Source organism: Anomaloglossus baeobatrachus, chromosome 6 (assembly GCF_048569485.1).
Source record: "Anomaloglossus baeobatrachus isolate aAnoBae1 chromosome 6, aAnoBae1.hap1, whole genome shotgun sequence".
Lineage (NCBI taxonomy): Eukaryota > Metazoa > Chordata > Amphibia > Anura > Aromobatidae > Anomaloglossus > Anomaloglossus baeobatrachus.
In genome coordinates, this window is record NC_134358.1 from 176346059 (window position 1) to 176366527 (window position 20469).

Sequence of the window (20469 nt, forward strand, 5' to 3'; positions counted from 1 at the left end):
ATAAATTACTAAATTTAGAAGGCACCTTGTACATAATTCTTACCTCTTTCATGTGAATTTTCATCTCACTCCTAATACCAATAGCAGGACTCGGTTTATTCATAAAAATAGTCATCTTTTTGAGGTGTCCTCCACTGATTATAATGTGTGGCTCCAAATCTGAAGGTCCAGAATTGGCAAGTGCATAATACGTAATAACATAAGTCATTGACCCTCCATAGGCCGTCAGCTGTCACAAGGCAAAACAGAATGTAAATGTTACAGTTATATCAAAATGTCAAATGTTCTGAAGTATGAGATCAGAAAGAAATGAGAAAATCCTCAGACATATGCCATAAAGATACCGTATTTTTCGGACCATAAGACACACTTTTTTTCCCCCAAATGTTGGGGGAAAGTTGGGGGTGCGTCTTATGGTTTGACTATAGGGCTGCGGCCGGGAATGAGGGTGCTGCGGGTCATCGGGGGCACGAGCAGGCTGTAGCAGCGCCTGCTCGTGACCACGTGGGCCCGCTCATTACATATGCACGCCTATCCTCTCGCCCATTTCTCAGTGCAGAAGCCGGCGCTGAGAGGTGGGCGGGAGGACGAGCGGGGACGAGCGGGGACGCGCGCATAGCAAAGAGCCGGCCGCATGATCACCCCTGGCAATTACAGCCTGGAGTGATCATGTGCGGCTGTATTCACTGCCCCCGTGCGTCATCATCAGTGCGGGGTGCAGTGAATCAGTGTACTCACCCGTCCCCGTGTGTGGAGCTGTCCCCCTGCTGCACGCGATGTCTTCCTGTCTGTGCCGGTCAGCTGATCTGTGCTGAGCTGATCAGCTGATCGGCACAGACAGGAAGACATCGCGATGCAGCAGGGGAACGGCTGCACACACACAGGTCAGTGGCGCAGAGAGGAAGATGATTGGTGCTGCAGGGAGTGAGGAACAGGTGAGTATAAACGTTTATTTTTTTCTCTGTGCTATAGGATACAGGCCATATACCAGGATGGTATATGAGCACGATGGGGGCATATAGCAGGATGGGAGTATATGAGCAGGCAGGATGGGGGTATATGAACAGGATGGGGGTATATGAACAGGATGGGAGTATATGAACAGGATGGGAGTATATGAACAGGATGGGAGTATATGAACAGGATGGAAATATATGAACAGGATGGGGGTATATGAACAGGATGGGAGTATATGAACAGGATGGGGGTATATGAACAGGATGGGGGTATATGAACAGGATGGGGGTATATGAACAGGATGGGGGTATATGAACAGGATGGGGGTATATGAACAGGATGGGGGTATATGAACAGGATGGTGGTATATGAACAGGATGGGAGTATATGAGCAGGATGGATGGGGGAATATGAGCAGGATGGATGGGGGGTATACCAATAAGATGGGGGTATATCAATAGGATTGGGGTATATGAACAGGATGGGAGTATATGAGCAGGATGGGGGAATATGAGCAGGATGCTGGTATAGGAGCAGGATGGGGGTTTGTAGCAGGATCATATACAAGGCAGGAGGATCATTACCAGGATGGGGTACCTTAGTAGAGAATTTGGGGACATTACCCCCATAACAGTGTCAGCAGCAGATCCTCGCCCCATATCAGTGTGTCATGACCACATTTTTTGCTTAAAGTTTTATTTTCCCATTTTCCTCCTCTAAAACCAGGGTGCGTCTTATAGTCCGAAAAATACGGTAAATAGTAAATCTTAAAATTATATCATTTTATTAGTGATGAGTGAATACTACCATGCTCGAAAACTCGGTACATTTTAGGAGCATTTGGACACTACGTGTGACTTGAGTACCCGAGTATAATAAAAGTCAATAGGAACTTGAGGATTTTTCTGGAAGATCTTCTGGAAAAATCCTCGAGCTCCCCATTGACTGCTATTATACTTGGTACATGAGTTGAGCCTGTCTGAGCGTCCAACTGCTCGTTACGTGTACCAAGCACCTGAGCATGGTAGTGCTCACTCACCATAAATTAGATAGAAGGATTTTATGCTAATGAGGCATATTACTAACCTTATCACCAAGGAACTGTTCTGGTAACCGCCAATAAAACGTGTCTGATGAGAGGGTCTGTCTTATGACCGATGCATCAAGCAGCATATCGACCTCCTCAGAAAACACTCCATTTGTAGTTCCCGTCATATTGCCCAGAGACACCACGCGGAGAACGGACTGTGCCGGGACCAGGGAGATCTAGAAGACATTTAATGTGATCTCACAACTATGGAAAGTTTAAAGGGGTTGTCCAATTTTGGGGACAGTTTTCTTTTTTACTTGCATATTTTGAAGCTGAAATAATTTGTACAACTAGGTGTCATGTAAAATTTTGCATTGTTTATTTTTTTATAAAATAATTGTAGACACAGAACACTTGAACCGCTCACCACCGTGGAAGTCAGCCTGATTAGTTCTTCCAGATAAGTATCCTCGGTCCCAGCATGGTTCACGGCAGCCAGCCGTATATAGACAAGAAGCAACCAGGGGAAGGATCCAGCTCAGACTCCAAGGATTTGAATAAAAGGCATTTCTTTATTTCAACTTTGTTAAAAAGAATATATCCAAAAAGGTATGATAACACCGGCTGACAACACTGACAGATGGTAGATGATAAAAAAGACTACGCGTTTCGGCGGTACGCCTTCATCAGGTCTTAGTCACCATAGTACTAAAAAAGGATATATATATATAGCCATTTTCTTCTGGGCAAAAGAACCCTCCCAAATGTTCACAATTAATTAATCAACTAAGGGAGTATACGTTGCTCAGGACAAGGTAACTAAATAAAAAAAAACTAAAATTGAAATAAAAAAAAATTAAAAACATCATAGTGTGACCATGAATAATCATCATTATCCTTCCCCTGATTGCTTATTTTTTTGGAGGCCCTTTGCATTCATCTTTGATGTAATTTTGAGATCATAAACCAGCTAAGAGGAGCTCAGAAAAAGACAGATTAAAGAATTGAAAACTCCCTGATGGATTCTTAGTTAACTCATTGTGTGAACCTGCAGTAGACACAACAACACAGAGGCTATCGAAAGCAAAAGTAATACTGAAACCCAACAGGAAAAAATGATTTTTAGCTCCAATTACATGCAACTAAGAAAAAGAAAAATGATCCAAAAGGTTATATTCTATATTCCGGGGTAAGGTTACTTTGCCCGTGTACTTAAGGACTATTACAATATATTACTAATTATCGAATTAATCAATACTGTATGTATGTACTCTGAATATATAATATATGGAGGACTTACTGGGATGTGCACATAATCTTCAATCTCTGCACACAACTGGGACACCCCAGAACAGAAGCACGGAGAGCACCCCACAGGGTTACCAGCACGGAGGGCAAAGGTCCCACTTTTACATTCATTACAATAGCTTCCATAGACATTTTCCTGTAACAGAAAAGTCATTTAAAAAAGATGTTTCATTGTAGTTATAAAGTCTTATTTTAGTGACTCAGGAAGCCCAGAAATCTGTTCAGGAGGTATAAAATTAAAGTTCCTGCACCATAAGACAAAATCTGCAATAGTGTCTTTATTACACGTCATTGCTACCACTGTTATTTAATGCGAAGGTGTGCAAATCCACCATCATGTAAGAAGATTGTCACCAGATTTCACAAAACAAGCTGCATACATCACTAAATGGCTCTCTTACCCTGATGAGACTGGTGTACTTACTTTGATGATCCTTTTTAGACTGGGTCTATAATCCTTAAAGGGAACCTGTCACCAGATTTGGCGACTATAAGCTGCGGCCACCACCAGTGGGCTCTTATATACAGCATTCTAGAATCTATCTATATAATTGCCTTATTCTGTCTGTCTGTCTGTCTGTCTGTCTGTCATGCTCCAAAATTGTGTCCTTACGGTGACACTAAGTGTCCTTACGGTGACACAAAGCTGATTGGCCGCTGGGCTCGCCATGGCCCCGCCCCCCGCACGGATTGGCCGCTCGCCTTGCCTCGGCTCCTCCCCCGCATGGATTGGCCGCTCGCCTCGCCTCGGATCCGACTCCCCCGCACGGATTGGCCGCCACTCACACTCAGACTCACACTCAGACGCAGACTCAGACTCAGACGCACACTCAGACGCACACTCAGACGCAGACTCAGACGCACACTCAGACGCACACTCAGACGCAGACACAGACTCAGACGCACACTCAGACACAGACTCAGACGCACACTCAGACTCACACTCAGACGCAGACTCAGACGCAGACTCAGACGCACACTCAGACGCACACTCAGACGCAGACACACACTCAGACGCACACTCAGACTCACACTCAGACTCACACACTCACACTCAGACTCACACTCAGACGCACACTCAGACGCACACTCAGACGCACACTCAGACGCACACTCAGACGCAGACACAGACTCAGACGCACACTCAGACACAGACTCAGACGCACACTCAGACTCACACTCAGACGCAGACTCAGACGCAGACTCAGACGCACACTCAGACGCACACACACTCAGACGCACACTCAGACACAGACTCAGACGCACACTCAGACTCACACTCAGACTCACACACTCACACTCAGACTCACACTCAGACGCAGACTCAGACGCAGACGCACACTCAGACGCACACTCAGACGCACACTCAGACGCACACTCAGACGCACACTCAGACGCAGACTCAGACGCACACTCAGACGCACACTCAGACGCACACTCAGACGCAGACTCAGACACAGACTCAGACTCACACGCACTCAGACTCACACTCAGACTCACACTCAGACTCAGACTCAGACGCACACTCAGACGCACACTCAGACGCACACTCAGACGCACACTCAGACGCAGACTCAGACGCAGACTCAGACTCACACGCACACAGACTCACACTCAGACTCAGACTCACACTCAGACTCAGACGCACACTCAGACTCACACTCAGACTCACACTCAGACTCACACTCAGACTCACACTCAGACTCACACTCACACTCAGACTCACACTCAGACTCACACTCAGACTCACACTCAGACTCACACTCAATAACGAATAACGTTTGGAACACCATTCTAAGTCTGAACTGGGTGCAAAAAACCTAAAAAAACATCACTATGGGGAGATAAGGTATGCACACCAGTGACTATGTAAGGGGAATACATGGAATAGCAGAAACTGCTGTGTGAATACTGACTTGAAAAATCCAATAGCTATATGAAGAGTGAAAATGTGAAAAATGGAATCTGCATTACTGCCATGAACATATGAATCAAGAGAAATTTAGCTACTGAATTGATCAATGCAATAGAGCCCCAACACTACGCCAAAGTATTTCTCTACGTTGGGGTCCCTAGCTTGTGTGTGTCCTCTCATGCAGTTAAAAAAACTTACCGTGTATGGGAAGCTGAGACCCAGGCTATTTATGCGTATTATATGGATTGGCAATAGGTGTGGTGGGGAGGGTTCACAAACGAAAAACTACTAACAATAACGAATAACGTTTGGAACTCCATTCTAAGTCTGAACTGGGTGCAAAAAACCTAAAAAAACATCACTATGGGGAGATAAGGTATGCACACCAGTGACTATGTAAGGGGAATACATGGAATAGCAGAAACTGCTGTGTGAATACTGACTTGAAAAATCCAATAGCTATATGAAGAGTGAAATCGTTATTGTTAGTAGTTTTTCGTTTGTGAACATGGCAGTAATGCAGATTCCATTTTTCACATTTTCACTCTTACATGTAGCTATTGGATTTTTCAAGTCAGTATTCACACAGCAGTTTCTGCTTTTCCATGTATTCCCCTTACATAGTCACTGGTGTGCATACCTTATCTCCCCATAATCACACTCAGACTCACACTCAGACTCACACTCAAACTCACAAGCACACTCAGACTCAGACTCACACTCACACTTACACTCACACGCACACGCACACTCACACTCAGACTTACACTCAGACTCACACTGACACTCAGACGCACACTCACACTCAGACGCACACTCACACTCAGACTCAGACTTACACTCAGACTCACACAAGCACTCACACTCAGACTCAAACTCACACTCAGACTTACACGCACACTCACACTCACACTCAGACTCAGACTCACACTCACACTCAGACGCAGACTCAGACGCAGACTCACACTCACACTCACACTCACACTCACACTCAGACTCACTCACACTCACACTCAGACTCACACTCAGACTCACACTCACACTCAGACGCAGACTCACACTCACACTCACTCTCACACTCAGACTCACTCACACTCAGACTCACACTCAGACTCACACTCAGACTCACACTCAGACGCAGACTCAGATGCAGACTCAGACGCAGACTCACACTCACACTCAGACTCACTCAGACTCACATTCAGACTCACACTCACACTCAGACTCACTCACACTCACACTCACACTCAGACTCACACTCACACTCAGACTCACACGCACACTCAGACGCACACTCAGACGCAGACTCAGACACAGACTCAGACGCACACTCAGACACAGACTCAGACTCACACGCACACAGACTCACACTCACACAGACTCACTCACACTCAGACTCAGACTCACACTCAGACTCACACTCACACTCACTCAGACTCACACTCACACTCAGACTCACTCACACTCAGACTCACACTCACACTCAGACTCACACTCAGACTCACACTCAGACTCAGACTCACACTCACACTCACACTCAGATGCAGACTCAGACGCAGACTCACACTCACACTCAGACTCAGACTCACACTCAGACTCACACTCAGACTCACACTCAGACGCACACTCAGACGCACACTCAGACGCAGACTCAGACTCAGACGCACACTCAGACGCACACGCACACAGACTCACACTCAGACACAGACTCACTCACACTCAGACTCAGACTCACACTCAGACTCACACTCAGACTCACACTCAAACTCACAAGCACACTCAGACTCAGACTCACACTCACACTTACACTCACACTCACACGCACACTCACACGCACACTCACACTCGCACGCACACTCAGACTCACACGCACACGCACACTCAGACTCACATGCACACTCAGACTCACACGCACACTCACACTCAGACTCACACGCACACTCACACTCAGACTCACACGCACACTCACACTCAGACGCACACTCACACTCAGACTCAGACTTACACTCAGACTCACACAAACACTCACACTCAGACTCAAACGCACACTCACACTCAGACTCAAACGCACACTCAGACTTACACGCACACTCACACTCACACTCAGACTCACACGCACACTCACACTCAGACTCACACGCACACTCACACTCAGACGCACACTCACACTCAGACTCAGACTTACACTCAGACTCACACAAACACTCACACTCAGACTCAAACGCACACTCACACTCAGACTCAAACGCACACTCAGACTCACACGCACACTCACATTCACACTCAGACTCACATGCACACTCACACGCACACTCAGACTCAGACTCAGACTCACTCGCACACTCAACGCAGCAGACACACAACACCCAACACACAAACACCGCGGCATACACAAATATACGCACATACCGCACAACACACACATTGCACAAAACATACCTCCCCCCAAAACACACACACACACCCACACAAACCGCGCAACACACATACACAACGATACAGACACACAGCGCTCCACAAATAACGACACACAACGCAACACACAAACAACACCGCTCTCACCCCCCGCTACACCCAGACAACACCCAGAACATGTACAGCCCCTACACAAACACTTGGTAACTACACACAACAACATCTATATATATATATATATATATATATATATATATATATATATATATATATATAAAACAAAAATCATACATGAACTACACAATACGTAAATTCTAGAATACCCGATGCGTAGAATCGGGCCACCTTCTAGTCTATATATATAATTGCCTTATTCTGTCTGTCTGTCTTGCTCCAAAATTGTGTCACCGTGACAGTGTAGTCAGCATAGGAAGCGCTTCCCTTAGTTACCCGATGTGTATCATGGTTACCAGCGTACACCGGCTCCCGGTACACGTGCAGGGAGCCGGCATACGCTGAAGCCTCGCCCGCTCAGCCCTGCCCCCGACACACGTTGCCACGCTCGGACCCGCCCCTGGCGGCCCCAGCATGGGGGATGGAGCACGATGGGGGGGGTGCAGCATGGAGGATGGAGCACGATGGGGGGTGTGCAGCATGGAGGATGGAGCATGATGGGGGGTGCGCAGCATGGGAGATATAGCACGATAGGGGGTGCGCAGCATGGGGGATGGAACACGATGGGAGGTGCGCAGCATGGGAGATGGAGCACGATGGGGGGTGCGCAGCATGGGGGATGGAGCACGATGGGGGATGCGCAGCATGGGGGATGGCGCACGATGGGGGGTGCGCAGCATGGGGGATGGAACACGATGGGAGGTGCGCAGCCTGGGGGATGGAGCACGATGAGGGGTGCGCAGCATGAGGGATGGAGCACGATGAGGGGTGCGCAGCATGGGGGATGGAGCACGATGGGGGGTGCGCAGCATGGGGGATGGAGCACGATGGGGATGCGCAGCATGGGGGAAGGAGCACGATGGGGGGTGCGCAGCATGGGGGATGGAGCACTGTGGGGGTGCACACCTCCCCCCAAAACACACACACCGCCACACGCGCACCGCACAACACACCACACACACACTGGGAACCACAAACACCGCCCTACACAGACACCCACACACACACAGACAACGCCGCACACACACAACACCCAACACACAAACACCGCGGCATACATAAATATACGCACATACCGCGCAACACACACACTGCACAAAACATACCTCCCCCCAAAACACACGCACCCCACACCCACACAAACCGCGCAACACACAGCACCACACACACACAGCGCTCCACAAACAACGCAAAACACACAACGCAACACACAAACAACACCGCTCTCACACCCCCCCACCCAGAACATTTACAGCGCCCTACACAAACACTTGGTAACTACACACAACAACATCTATATATATATATATATATATATATATAACAAAAATCGTACATTAACTACACAATACGTAAATTCTAGAATACCCGATGCGTTAGAATCGGGCCACCTTTTAGTACTGTATATAAAAGCCCAGGCCACTTCTCTATAACTATAAATGCATACAGTCGCACATTGAAAAAGCCAAAAATGTACAAGGGAAAATATGGCACTGCATTACTGCAAAAGAGAGATATTTAGTTTATGTATTCGCCAATGCATGTAAGCCCGGAAACCAACGTCAAGGTATGTCTCTGTAATCCGGGAACCTAACTTAAATGACACTATGTAGGTTAAAAACATCGGTATCTGGGCAAAATGCCACTATTTGGGCTACAAACCTCCATGTGGATGTGTGGGTCAGTTTTTTGATATTTCTAGTGAGTCTTTTTCTGACTGAGCACTCCGCCCTATGACCTGGCTGTGTTCATAACCATTGTAGCAGGAGCCTAACTGCCCATACATGGAGGTTTGTAGTCCAAATAGTGGCATTTTGCCCAGATACGGTTGTTTTTAACCTAGATAGTGGCATTTAAGTTAGGTTCCCGGATGACAGAGATATACCTTGCCGTTGGTTTCCGGACTTACATGCATTGGCCAATACATAAACTAAATATCTCTCTTTTGCAGTAATGCAGTGCCATATTTTCCCTTGTACATTTTTGGCTTTATCAGTGTGCGTCTGTATGCATTTATAATTACTATGTTTTTTCAGTTAGCACCTGTTCACATTTGTTGGATGTGCGGGTCAGTTTTTTGATATTTCCACTTCTCTATAACGTAAAAAACACTTTTATAATACTCACCTATTGGGGTGGTCAGGTCAGATGGGTCTCATTGTTCCCCAGTCAGGTGCCTCCACTCTTCGGTCCGGCGTCTCCTCTCTGCTACGATCTCCGTCCTCCTTCTACCCAGCCCAGTGTGTATGACATGACTAGGTCATCCACAAAGGCCGACATTGCGGTCCTGCGCAGGCACTTTGATCTGCAATGCTGAGGACAGTGCATAGTGCTGTAATGCACAGGCACGAGGAAAGCTTACAGATCACCCATGCATGCCAACTACAATACTTTGATCTGCCCTGAACAGGACAGATCAAAGTTCGCCTGCGCAGGACCGCAATGCTGGCTAGTATGCATAATATAATCACGTCATGCACATGGGCCTCAGAAGAAAAGAATGCTGGACCAGAGAGAGGAGGCAATGGATCGGAGTGCAGCGAAACCCTTCGGATCAGACCGCTCCCAAGGTGAGTGTTATGAAAGGGTTTTTTATGTTCTACACAGTGGCCTGGGCTCTTATATACAGTATTCTGGAATGCTGTATATAAGGGCTCACTGGTGATGGGCGCAGCTCATAGTTGCCAAATCTGGTGACAGGTTCCCATTAAATTAAAATAATCCATTTAGTGAGATCAATTGCAGCTAAGCTTCTAAAATGTTTATTTTTATATTAGGCAGGGAAACTTGAACACAATTATTAGTGATGAGCGAGTCTGCTCGCCATTCCTCGTCACTCGATAGAGCATCGGGGTGCTCCAACGAGACTCAAATACTGAGTATGATGGAAGTCAATGGGAAACTTGAGGATTATCAAACTCAGATGCTCGAGGTTCGATCAAGTAACAAGCTGTGGTGAGCACGCGCGTCCATCACTGACATAATACAATTATTTCTACCTAGATTTTCAAAATAAGCCCACCAGCCTCACTAGTCTAAGATAAAAAAAGGACTCTCAGTTCTTTTAAACATTTTTATTTTATCTCTACTGGCTAACACAATACAAAGATATAGTCTAAGATATCAATTTAATGTTGTACGCAGCTTTAATTGTGAAATACTGAAGACAGATCCACACTAAGCACTAATTTCGCCTAACCTTACACTTCTAAGAACTTCATAATGAAAATTAAAAGAAATGAGTATTTTCAGAACTTGTCCAGTAGATGGCAGCATCTGACTAGGCATTTCTTTTTTGCCTATTATTGCAGTACCTGCTCACATAGACACTAGTGGAATCTTCAGATCGCTCGTCCACACTTATCACTGTGTTTCTAACCTTGCATGCACAGGCACCGGTTTCTTCTTCACAGCTGCATACTTTCTGTTTCTCATCGCACCAGGCAGATTGGGTTCCTTTGGCGTCACAGTCACAAGAAATACAGCTGGGGTATTTTCTGTATCCAAAAAGACAAGCATTGCACGTCTGCCCACCAAACTCCTCTCTGCATGGGCACTGACCAGTTGTAGGGTCACACTGGGGCCGGCCCGACCCTTCCCTGCTGCAGTTACACTCCTGTAATGAGTAATATAAGTAACATTGTATGTATGCATACGTATGGAGACATTTTCAGACTTATTAGCTACATAAAGATCCTCCACCGCTCAGGTTTGAATGTTTCCACCAACTTCTCTGCCTCTTCATCAGTCACTAACCACAGAAGAAAGGTTTTATAGGAATTTTTAGCCTCATACTAGTTTTTAATAGTTGAAAATTTTAAGTAATCCTAATTGTCTGTATTCATTATTATATCTACTGAGTTATGTATGTGTTTCTTCTCTAAACAAATAGTAGAAGTCTAAAGTGATTTATGCAAGACTAAGGCGGGCTTTGCATGCTGCGACATCGGTAACAATGTGTTACCGACGCTACAGCGATAGTCCCCGCCTCCATCGCAGGTACGATATATTGTGACTGCTGCCGTAGCGAACTTTATCGCTACGCCAGCTTCACATGCACTCACCTGCCCTGCGACGTCGCTCTGGCCGGCGAACTGCCTCCTTACTAAGGGGGCGGGTTGGGCGGCGTCATAGCGACGTCCCACGGCAGGCAGCCAATAGAAGCGGAGGGGCAGAGATGAGCGAGACGTAAACATCCCGCCCACCTCCTTCCTTCTGCATAGCCGGCCGGGACGCAGGTAGGAGATGTTCCTCGCTCCAGCGGCTTCACATACAGCGCTGTGTGCTGCCTGCTGGAACGAGGAACAACATCGTACCGTCACAGCAGCGGCATTATGGAAATGTCGGACCCTACACCGATCATACAATAACAATGCTTTTGTGCTCGTTAATCGTATGTAAAAGGCTTTACACACTACGATGTCGACAGCGACGCCGGATGTGCGGCACTTTCGATTTGACCCCACCGACATCGCACCTGTGATATCGTAGTGTGCAAAGCCCACCTAAAGGCCACTTTACACGCAACGACATCGCTAACGAGATGTCGTTGGGGTCACGGAATTCGTGACTCACATCCGGCCTCATTAGCGACGTCGTTGCATGTGAAACGCAGGAACGACCGTTAACGATCAAAAATACTCCCCATATCTTTGATCATTGACAAGTCGTTCTAATCTCAAATATCATTGCTGCTGTTGTTCGTCGTTCCTGCGGCAGCACACATTGCTACGTGTGACACCGCAGGAACGAGGAACAACATCGTACCTGCGGCCACCGCCACTGAGGAAGGAAGGAGGTGGGCGGGATGTTACGGCTGCTCATCTCCGCCCCTCCACTTCTATTGGGTGGCCGCTTAGTGACGCCGCTGTGACACCGCACAAACCGCCCCCTTAGAAAAGAGGTGGTTCGCCGGCCACAGCGACGTCACTAGGCAGGTGAGTATGTGTGACGGGTGTTAGCGATGTCGTGCGCCACGGGCAGCGATTTGCCCGTGATGCACAACCGACGGGGGCGGGTGCTTTCACCAGCAACATCACTAGCGATGTCGCTGTGTGTAAAGTGGCCATTAGAAATGTACTTTTCTAAAATGGATTGGGGAAAGGACAAGTTCCTTAGCTGTAGGCCTTGAAAAGTATCAGACATATGTGCCAAGTATGTTTCCTTTCTTTGAGTGTATTATTATAAAAGTAGATGTAATTCTGGAAGGGACAGACTCTCTCGCCTATTGATCCTTGAAGGGGATTTTCAGCTGTCTCCTCATATATGAGAATAAAATATTCAACAAGAGTAGATGTCTCCGGTTACCTTGATTGGTAAATAAGAAATTCTCCTACCAAAAGGACTGACTTAGCTAATGATCTAAACCAGACAGCTAACCATTTTATCACATAACAACATGTTCACAGCGGTCTCCCACACTATTAGGGAATGATAGGTATAGCGTAGTCAATAAAACCAAGGATGTTTTAGTCCTTCTCTGTTGAGTCTTTGACTAAAAACAATAAAGGAACTTGATAGGTAGAAATAGGTGTTATCACACAGAATTCACTGGGTTTGTGTACGTCTATACTCAAAGAAAAAAATAAAAAACTTCCACAATAGCTGAAAGGATTTTTTTAGTGTGAGATGTGAGCTGTGATCTCCTGGTCTGACCTCCTGCATGATTCTGTATGAGGGAGGGGCGGTGCAGCTGAGTTTAGCTGTGTCATATTACAAACCCTTCTATCAGCTCTCCTGAATGTGACAGTAATCACACTTATGTCTGTTGTGCTTAACCCCTTTACGACCGCCGATACGCCTTTTAACGGCGGTAAATAAGGGTACTTTTTCCGATCCGCCGCTTTTTAACGGCGGTCGGAAAAAAGGGTCTAGCGCCCCCCAGAGTCAGAAAATTTCCGGGGTCTCAGCTGCCGGGGGTAGCTGAGACCCTGGAGATCATGATTCGGGCCGGTTTTTCCGGTCCCCGCTCACCTGATGACCGGTATACACCGTATACCGATCATCAAGTTATAGTAAATGACCGCGCCGGTAAAAAATGATTTATCTCCCATCTGGCATGATCAAACATGCCAGATGGGAGATAAATCTTTTTCCCGGTTCCCTCCGGTCCCCCGGTGTCCCCAAAGTGCCCCCCCCGACCCCCAACCCCCTCCCGAAAATCCAAGATGGCCGCGCGCACCGGCGATCACAGCAGCGCGCCGGCCGCATTTACACTGTTCCTATGGTTTCTGTCGTATGTGCCATAACACATACGACAGAAACCTGCTCCCCAGGCCCCGCCGGGTCCCCCCCTACCCCCCCTGGTGTTCCCCGGTGTCCCCCGGTGTCATACATACCTGTCGGAGCCCTGATCCCCCGCGGCCCCCTCCTCCGGCTCCTTCTCTGCAGACTCCGGTCACATGAGCAGAGCGCAGCTGTCAGCTTCCTGTGTTCAGGACGCTGGCTGCTCGCACTCTGCAGCTGTGACCCAGGGAGGGTGGGTGCAGATTCTTTGCACCCACTCTCCTAAAATGGAGGGTCTGCCCTCCTAGAAAATGGGGGATACGTTCCCTGAACGTGTCCCCCATATTCTAGAAGGTCCAGAGGCGACGTGGGACATCCAAATGGATTATTGTGGATTTTTTTTTTTTCTTTTCAATAAATTGGTCAATCAGGGAATGTTTGGGGGAGTGTTTTTTCAAATAAATTTTTTTTTGTTGTCAATTTTTTTTTTATTACTGTCAATTAGTTATGTCGGGTATCTGATAGACGCCGTGACATAACTAATTGCTGGGCTTGATGCCAGGTGACATTACACACCTGGTATCAACCCCATTCATTACCCCGTTAGCCAACGCACCAGGGCGCGGGATGAGCTGGGGCGAAGCGCCAGAATTGGCGCATCTAATGGATGCGCCACTTCTGGGGCGGCTGCGGCCTGCTATTTTTAGGCTGGGAAGAGTCCAATAACCGTGGCTCTTCCCATCCTGAGAATACCAGACCCCAGCTGTCAGCTTCACCTTGGCTGGTGATCTAATTTGGGGGGACCCCACGTTTGTTTGTTTTTTTTAATTATTTATTTATAAATAATTAAAAAAAAAAAACAGCTTGGGGAGCCCTCCAAATTGATCACCAGACAAGATGAAGCTGTCAGCTGTGGTTTGCAGGCTACAGCTGTCTGCTTTACCCTAGCTGGCTATCAAAAATAGGGGGGACCCCACGTCATTTATTTTAATTCTTTTTTTTTTTTTTGGGCTAAATACAAGGCTAGGCATCCTTTAGTGTCACATGAAAGGCAGGTAAGGGGAGCTTCCTCGTTCCTGCGGCGTCACACATAGCGATGTGTGCTGCCGCAGGAGCGACGAACTACATCGTTACTGCTGCAGTAACGATAATCGAGAATGGACCCCCATGTCACCGATGAGCGATTTTGCACGTTTTTGCAACGATGCAAAATCGCTCATCGGTGTCACACGCAGCAACATCGCTAATGCGGCCGGATGTGCGTCACCAATTCCGTGACCCTAACGACTCCGCATTAGCGATGTCGCAGCGTGTAAAGCCCCCTTAACAGTGAGAAATTTTTTGATACAGCAACAGTTTTGTGAAGTACCTGTGGATTCAAAATGTTTACTATACTCCTGAATAAAATCCTTGAGGGGTCCAGTTTCCAAAATGAGGTCACTTGTGGGGGGTTTCTGATGTATAGGTGCCCAAGGGGCCCTGCTAATGTGACATGGTGCGCGCAATTTACTTCAACTTTTCCAAAATTCAAATGGTGCTCCTTCCATTCCAAGCCCTCCCATTTATCCAAACAAAGGTTTTTGGCCACATGTGTGGTATCCCTGCGCTCACAAGAAATTAGATAACAACCTGTGGGGTACACGTTTTGTTGTTGCCTCTTGAAAAAGTGAAAAATGTGTCGCTAAATCAACATTTTTGTGAAAAAAATGAAAATTTCAATATGGCAACCTAAGCTTATCAAATTCTGTGAAGTATTCGTGGATTCAAAATGCTCAATATACACCTAGATTAAAGCCTTGAGGGGTCTTATTTCCAGAATGGGGTCACTTGTGGGGGACCTCCACTGCTTAGGCACCTCAGGGGTTCTCCTAATGCAACATGGCGTCCGCTATTGATTCCAGCCAATTTTGCAGTCAAATTGCACTCCTTCTCTTCTGAGCCCTGTAGTGTGCCCAAACAGTTGATTTCCACCACATACAAGATATCAACAAACTCAGGAGAAATTGCGCAATAAATTTCATGGTGATTTTTTTCCTGTTACCCTTGTGAAAAAAAAAGCTACCTGGTTGAAGTAACAATTTTGTGGTAAAATTTTATTTTTTTATTTTCATGGCTCAACGTTATAAACTTCTGTAAAGCACCTGGGGGTTCAGGGTACTCACCAAACATCAAGATAAATTCCTTGAGGGGCCTAGTTTCCAATATGGGGTCACTTGTGGTGTTTTTTTGCTGTTTACGTACCTTAGGGGTCCTCCAAATGCGACATGGTGCCCGCAATCTTTTTCAGCCAAATTTCCTTTCCAAAATTCAAATATTGCTCCTTCCGTTCCAAGCCCTCCCATTTCTCCAAACAAAGGTTTCAGACCACAAGTGAGGTATCACCGCGCTCATAAAAAAGTGGGTAACAAACATTGGGGTCACATTTTTGGAATTACCTCTTGAAAAAGTGAAAAAATTGATGCTAAAGCAACATTTTTGAGAAAAAAATGAAAATTTTCAATGTGACAACGTAACGTTATCAAAATCTGTGAAGTACCTGTGGATCCAAAATGCTCACTATACCCCTAGATAGAAGCCTTAAGGGGTCTAGTTTCCAAAATGCTGTCACTTGTAAGGGGTTTCTGCTGTTTAGGTACCTTGGCGGACATGTAAATGCAACATGGTGCCCGCAATCTATTTCAGCCAAATTTGCTTTCCAAAATTCAAATATTGCTCCTTCTGTTCCGAGCCCTCCCATTTGTCCAAACAAAGGTTTCTGACCACATGTGGGGTATCGGCGCGTTCATAAGAAAGTGGGTAACAAGTTTTGGGGTTCATTTTGTTGTGTTATTTCTTCTAAAAGTGAACAAATTTGGGGTAGAGCAACATTTTAGGTAAAATTTTATTTTTTGCTTTTTTTCATTCCACTTTGCTTTAGTTCCTGTGAAGCACCTGAAGGGTTAATAAACTTCTTGGATGTGGTTTTGAGTACTTTGAGGCGTGCTGTTTTGAGAATGGTGTCACTTTTAGGTATTTTCTGTCACTTAGGCCTCTCAAAGTCACTTCAAATGTGATGTGGTCCCTAAAAAAATGGTTTTGTGAATTTTGTTGAAAAAATGGGAAATTGCTGATGAACTTTGACCCCTTCTAACTTCCTAACCCCAAAACATTTTGTTTCAGAAATTGCGCTAATGTAAAGTAGACATGTGGGAAATGTTATTTATTAACTGTTTTGTGTGACATAACTCTCTGGGTTAAGGGCATAAAAATTAAAAGTTTGAAAATTGCAAAATTTTCAAAATTTTCATCAAATTTCCGATTTTTTCACAAATAAAAGCAAAAAATATCGTTCTAAATTTATAACTATCATGAAGTACAATATGTCACGAAAAAACAATGTCAGAATCACCGGGATCCGTTGAAGCGTTCCAGAGTTATGACCTCATAAAGTGACACTGGTCAGAATTGCAAAAAATGGCCTGGTCATTAAGTACAAAACTGGCTTCGTCCTTAAGGGGTTAAGCAACTGGTAATCTCTCTGCAGTGAGATCCCAGCAGGGTGTCATTACATCTCTCACAGATGCAGTCTGTTCTTTTCTCCTCCAAAGCAGCTAAAAGCTTCTGTCACAGTCACATTATGGGACTGAAATGGTGCTATATACTGTATCCTAGTCTGTCCTTTCTTATATGTAACCTTTATAGAGTCTGCTTAGTAAGAAGTAAATAAAAGTTATGAAAATGTGTATATTGCAGTCAGATTGAATTATGTGCCTTGTTTAGTAAGAGGAAAATTCATAGATCTTCCATCCACATTATCTATACTTGTGATCTTAGAAGACTTTTAGATTTCTTACCATTGAGTGCCTATAGTAAAAGATATGTATATTATATTGCTACCCCACACGTTTTTTACTTTTTTATACTTTGCTCACTAATTTATTAAGTTATAATAATCAGCCCAGGATAGTTTAAGAAAAATAAACTATATACCCATTCAAAACCAGCCGGACTCCTGAGCATTTGTTACTGTGTGGAATAAGAAGGTTTCTGCCCATTAGTGGCTTCTGATTGGCTGCAGCAGCCACATAATGCCCCCTGCTGGATGGTGATAGCAGCAGAATGGCAGGGAACACAGTAGGGAACATGGAGGAACAGCGATTATCCATGAGGTGTGTATAGTTTTTCTTATACCACATTGAAGGTGGCTTTACACACTGCAACATCGCAAACGACATCGCTGTAACGTCACCGGTTTTGTGACGCAATAGCGACCTCCCCAGTGACATTGCAGTGTGTGAAACACATCAGCGACCCGGCCCCTGCTGTGAAGTTGCTGATCGCTACAAATCGTTCAGGACCATTCTTTGGTCCTTTGTTTCCTGCTGTGCAGCAAAGTCTCAGTGTGTAAAAGGACTTTACAGCGACTTTGTTAGCGACTTCCCTTTCAAAAAGCTGCTTTACAACGTCCCCAAAGACTAGCTAGGTCGTTCTGCAGGTCCGGATCGCTGTTGCATCGTTGGCCAGGTTTGCCTGTTTGACAGCTCACCAGAGACTTTGTAGCGATCCCGGCCAGGTTGGGATCGCTGGTGGGATCGCTAGAAAGTCTCAGTGTGTAAAGGGGCCTTAAGACTTTTAAGAATAACTTTGGTGCAAGGGGGGCAAACACTTTAATTATCCAAGGAATACAAAGCTCCTTAAAACGGCTGTTTGCTTCAAGTAGCCTACATCTGGTTTAACAAACATGTGAAAATGAAAGTGTACCCCGGGTAGTTAGACAATAAGAGATCTGACTTAGAACCCACGCAGTTCGGTTTCTACCATTTGATGGATTTAGATTTGAACATCTCAAACAGGATCTCTGGAGAAACATCTCCGAACATCAGCAAAACGATTTCATACCAAACATCCAAGCTCGGGATCATGGCCCCAGTAGTTGGCATCACAGTATTCACACTTGGGTCCATGCGTGTTTGGAGGGCAAATACATTCACCAGTTCTTGAGTTGCAGTTATTCTGTGTGTGAGCACAGTCACAAGCTAGAGAAAAGCACAAAGAGTTTACAGAAAGCTTAAAACATAAAGTATACTACATCTTCTGGAGAATGTATCCATTAGGAATTAAAATCAATAAAACCAATTTTACTCTAAAACATAATTCTTTTAAACTGGCCATAGATATGATTTGGACAAAGAAACTGCATCAAAAACTATGTGTGTGTACGTAACATAAGCTGGAGCTCCGCATACTACATAAATAAACAAATGCATGGAATAAAATAACTTTCTTTCTGTTCAATTATGTTTTTGTTATCCAGGTTTCAAAAAATCGATAGACTATCCTTCAGGTAAAAAGAGGAAGAGGAGACGGCACCCCCATCTTTATCAAATGTACTCAAGACTGCCTGAAAGGGCTGGGATGTAAGCCGAAACGTCGCATATTGGGAATATTAAACTACAAATACATTTGATTAAAGGAGTTAACTACTAGGACAATCCCTTCTGATTCCACATGTTTCCTCCAGGTAAAAAAAAACCTATACTCATCTCCCGTATCAGCACCATTGCAGCAGAACCTTAATTCGCATTCCCAGGGCTCATGTGACGTTCAATCAGGGCCGGCTTCTGTCTCCCCACCTTTGGACCAAAGGAGCAATAAACAGGAACTGAGTGTTAGGCCTAAGACACACAGCATGAAAATCGGACTGAGTGGAATAAAACATCGCATTCCACTTGGACCAATATTAGCCTATGTGATTATTTTCTCGGCCCCAATCGGACTGAGAAAACAATCGCAGCATGCTGTGATTGTAATGCGATCCTGTTTTCTCTTGCACCCATTCAAGTTTTCGGGGTGAGAGAAAGATCGCACTGCACTCGTGGTACACTGCTGTATGGCAAATGCAGGGCGAGAATCGCAATAGCCAGCTACGGATAAATCTCTCCCTCACCCACTCCATGCCGGCCTACCCCTACTCAGCACCGCCCCTCCCCTTCTTTGTGCCGACCTGCCCCTTGCAGCTGAGGTCCGATTGCATGATCGGACCTCAGTCGCAGTGACACTCGCATGACACTCGACTCCTGCTGTGCTGCCAGCGTGAGCCAAGTGTCATGCAAGGATGACATTAGTCCCCTGCTGATGAACTCATTTGGTCTGAAGCCAGCGCTGACTGGACGCGGGGCTGGCGTGACATCACAACCGCACGTGAGCCCTGGGAACGTCAACTGCGGCAACGCTGGAACAGCACCTATGTGGGAGGTTACTGTAGCGCCCCTGAAACCATCAGGGGGCTACAAGGTTTTGCATCCCCACAAGGATGCAGGGCCTACTCTCTTAGGGACCCAGAACCCCAGTGCCAGTACCACCAAAAACCCAGGTAATCCTAGTTTTCCCCAACAATCCCCCATACAATGGTACATAGCTTGGGTGGGACCAATGGATGGCCGCCTAGAGGTGGAGCCACTCCAGT

General features: G+C 46.0%; 1 protein-coding gene across 2 annotated transcripts in view; it reads right to left on the reverse strand.

Moving 5' to 3' along the window:
- LAMA1 (laminin subunit alpha 1) overlaps positions 1-20469 on the reverse strand; it is a 306682-nt gene that overhangs the window by 111639 nt on the left and 174574 nt on the right. For both annotated transcript variants that reach the window (XM_075314522.1, XM_075314523.1), the window contains exons 22-26: positions 18903-19039; positions 11179-11415; positions 3288-3431; positions 2044-2223; positions 44-229 (exon numbers count right to left, since the gene is read on the reverse strand). In XM_075314522.1, coding sequence (XP_075170637.1) covers positions 44-229; positions 2044-2223; positions 3288-3431; positions 11179-11415; positions 18903-19039 — 884 coding nt within the window. The remainder of the gene's footprint in view (positions 1-43; positions 230-2043; positions 2224-3287; positions 3432-11178; positions 11416-18902; positions 19040-20469) is intronic.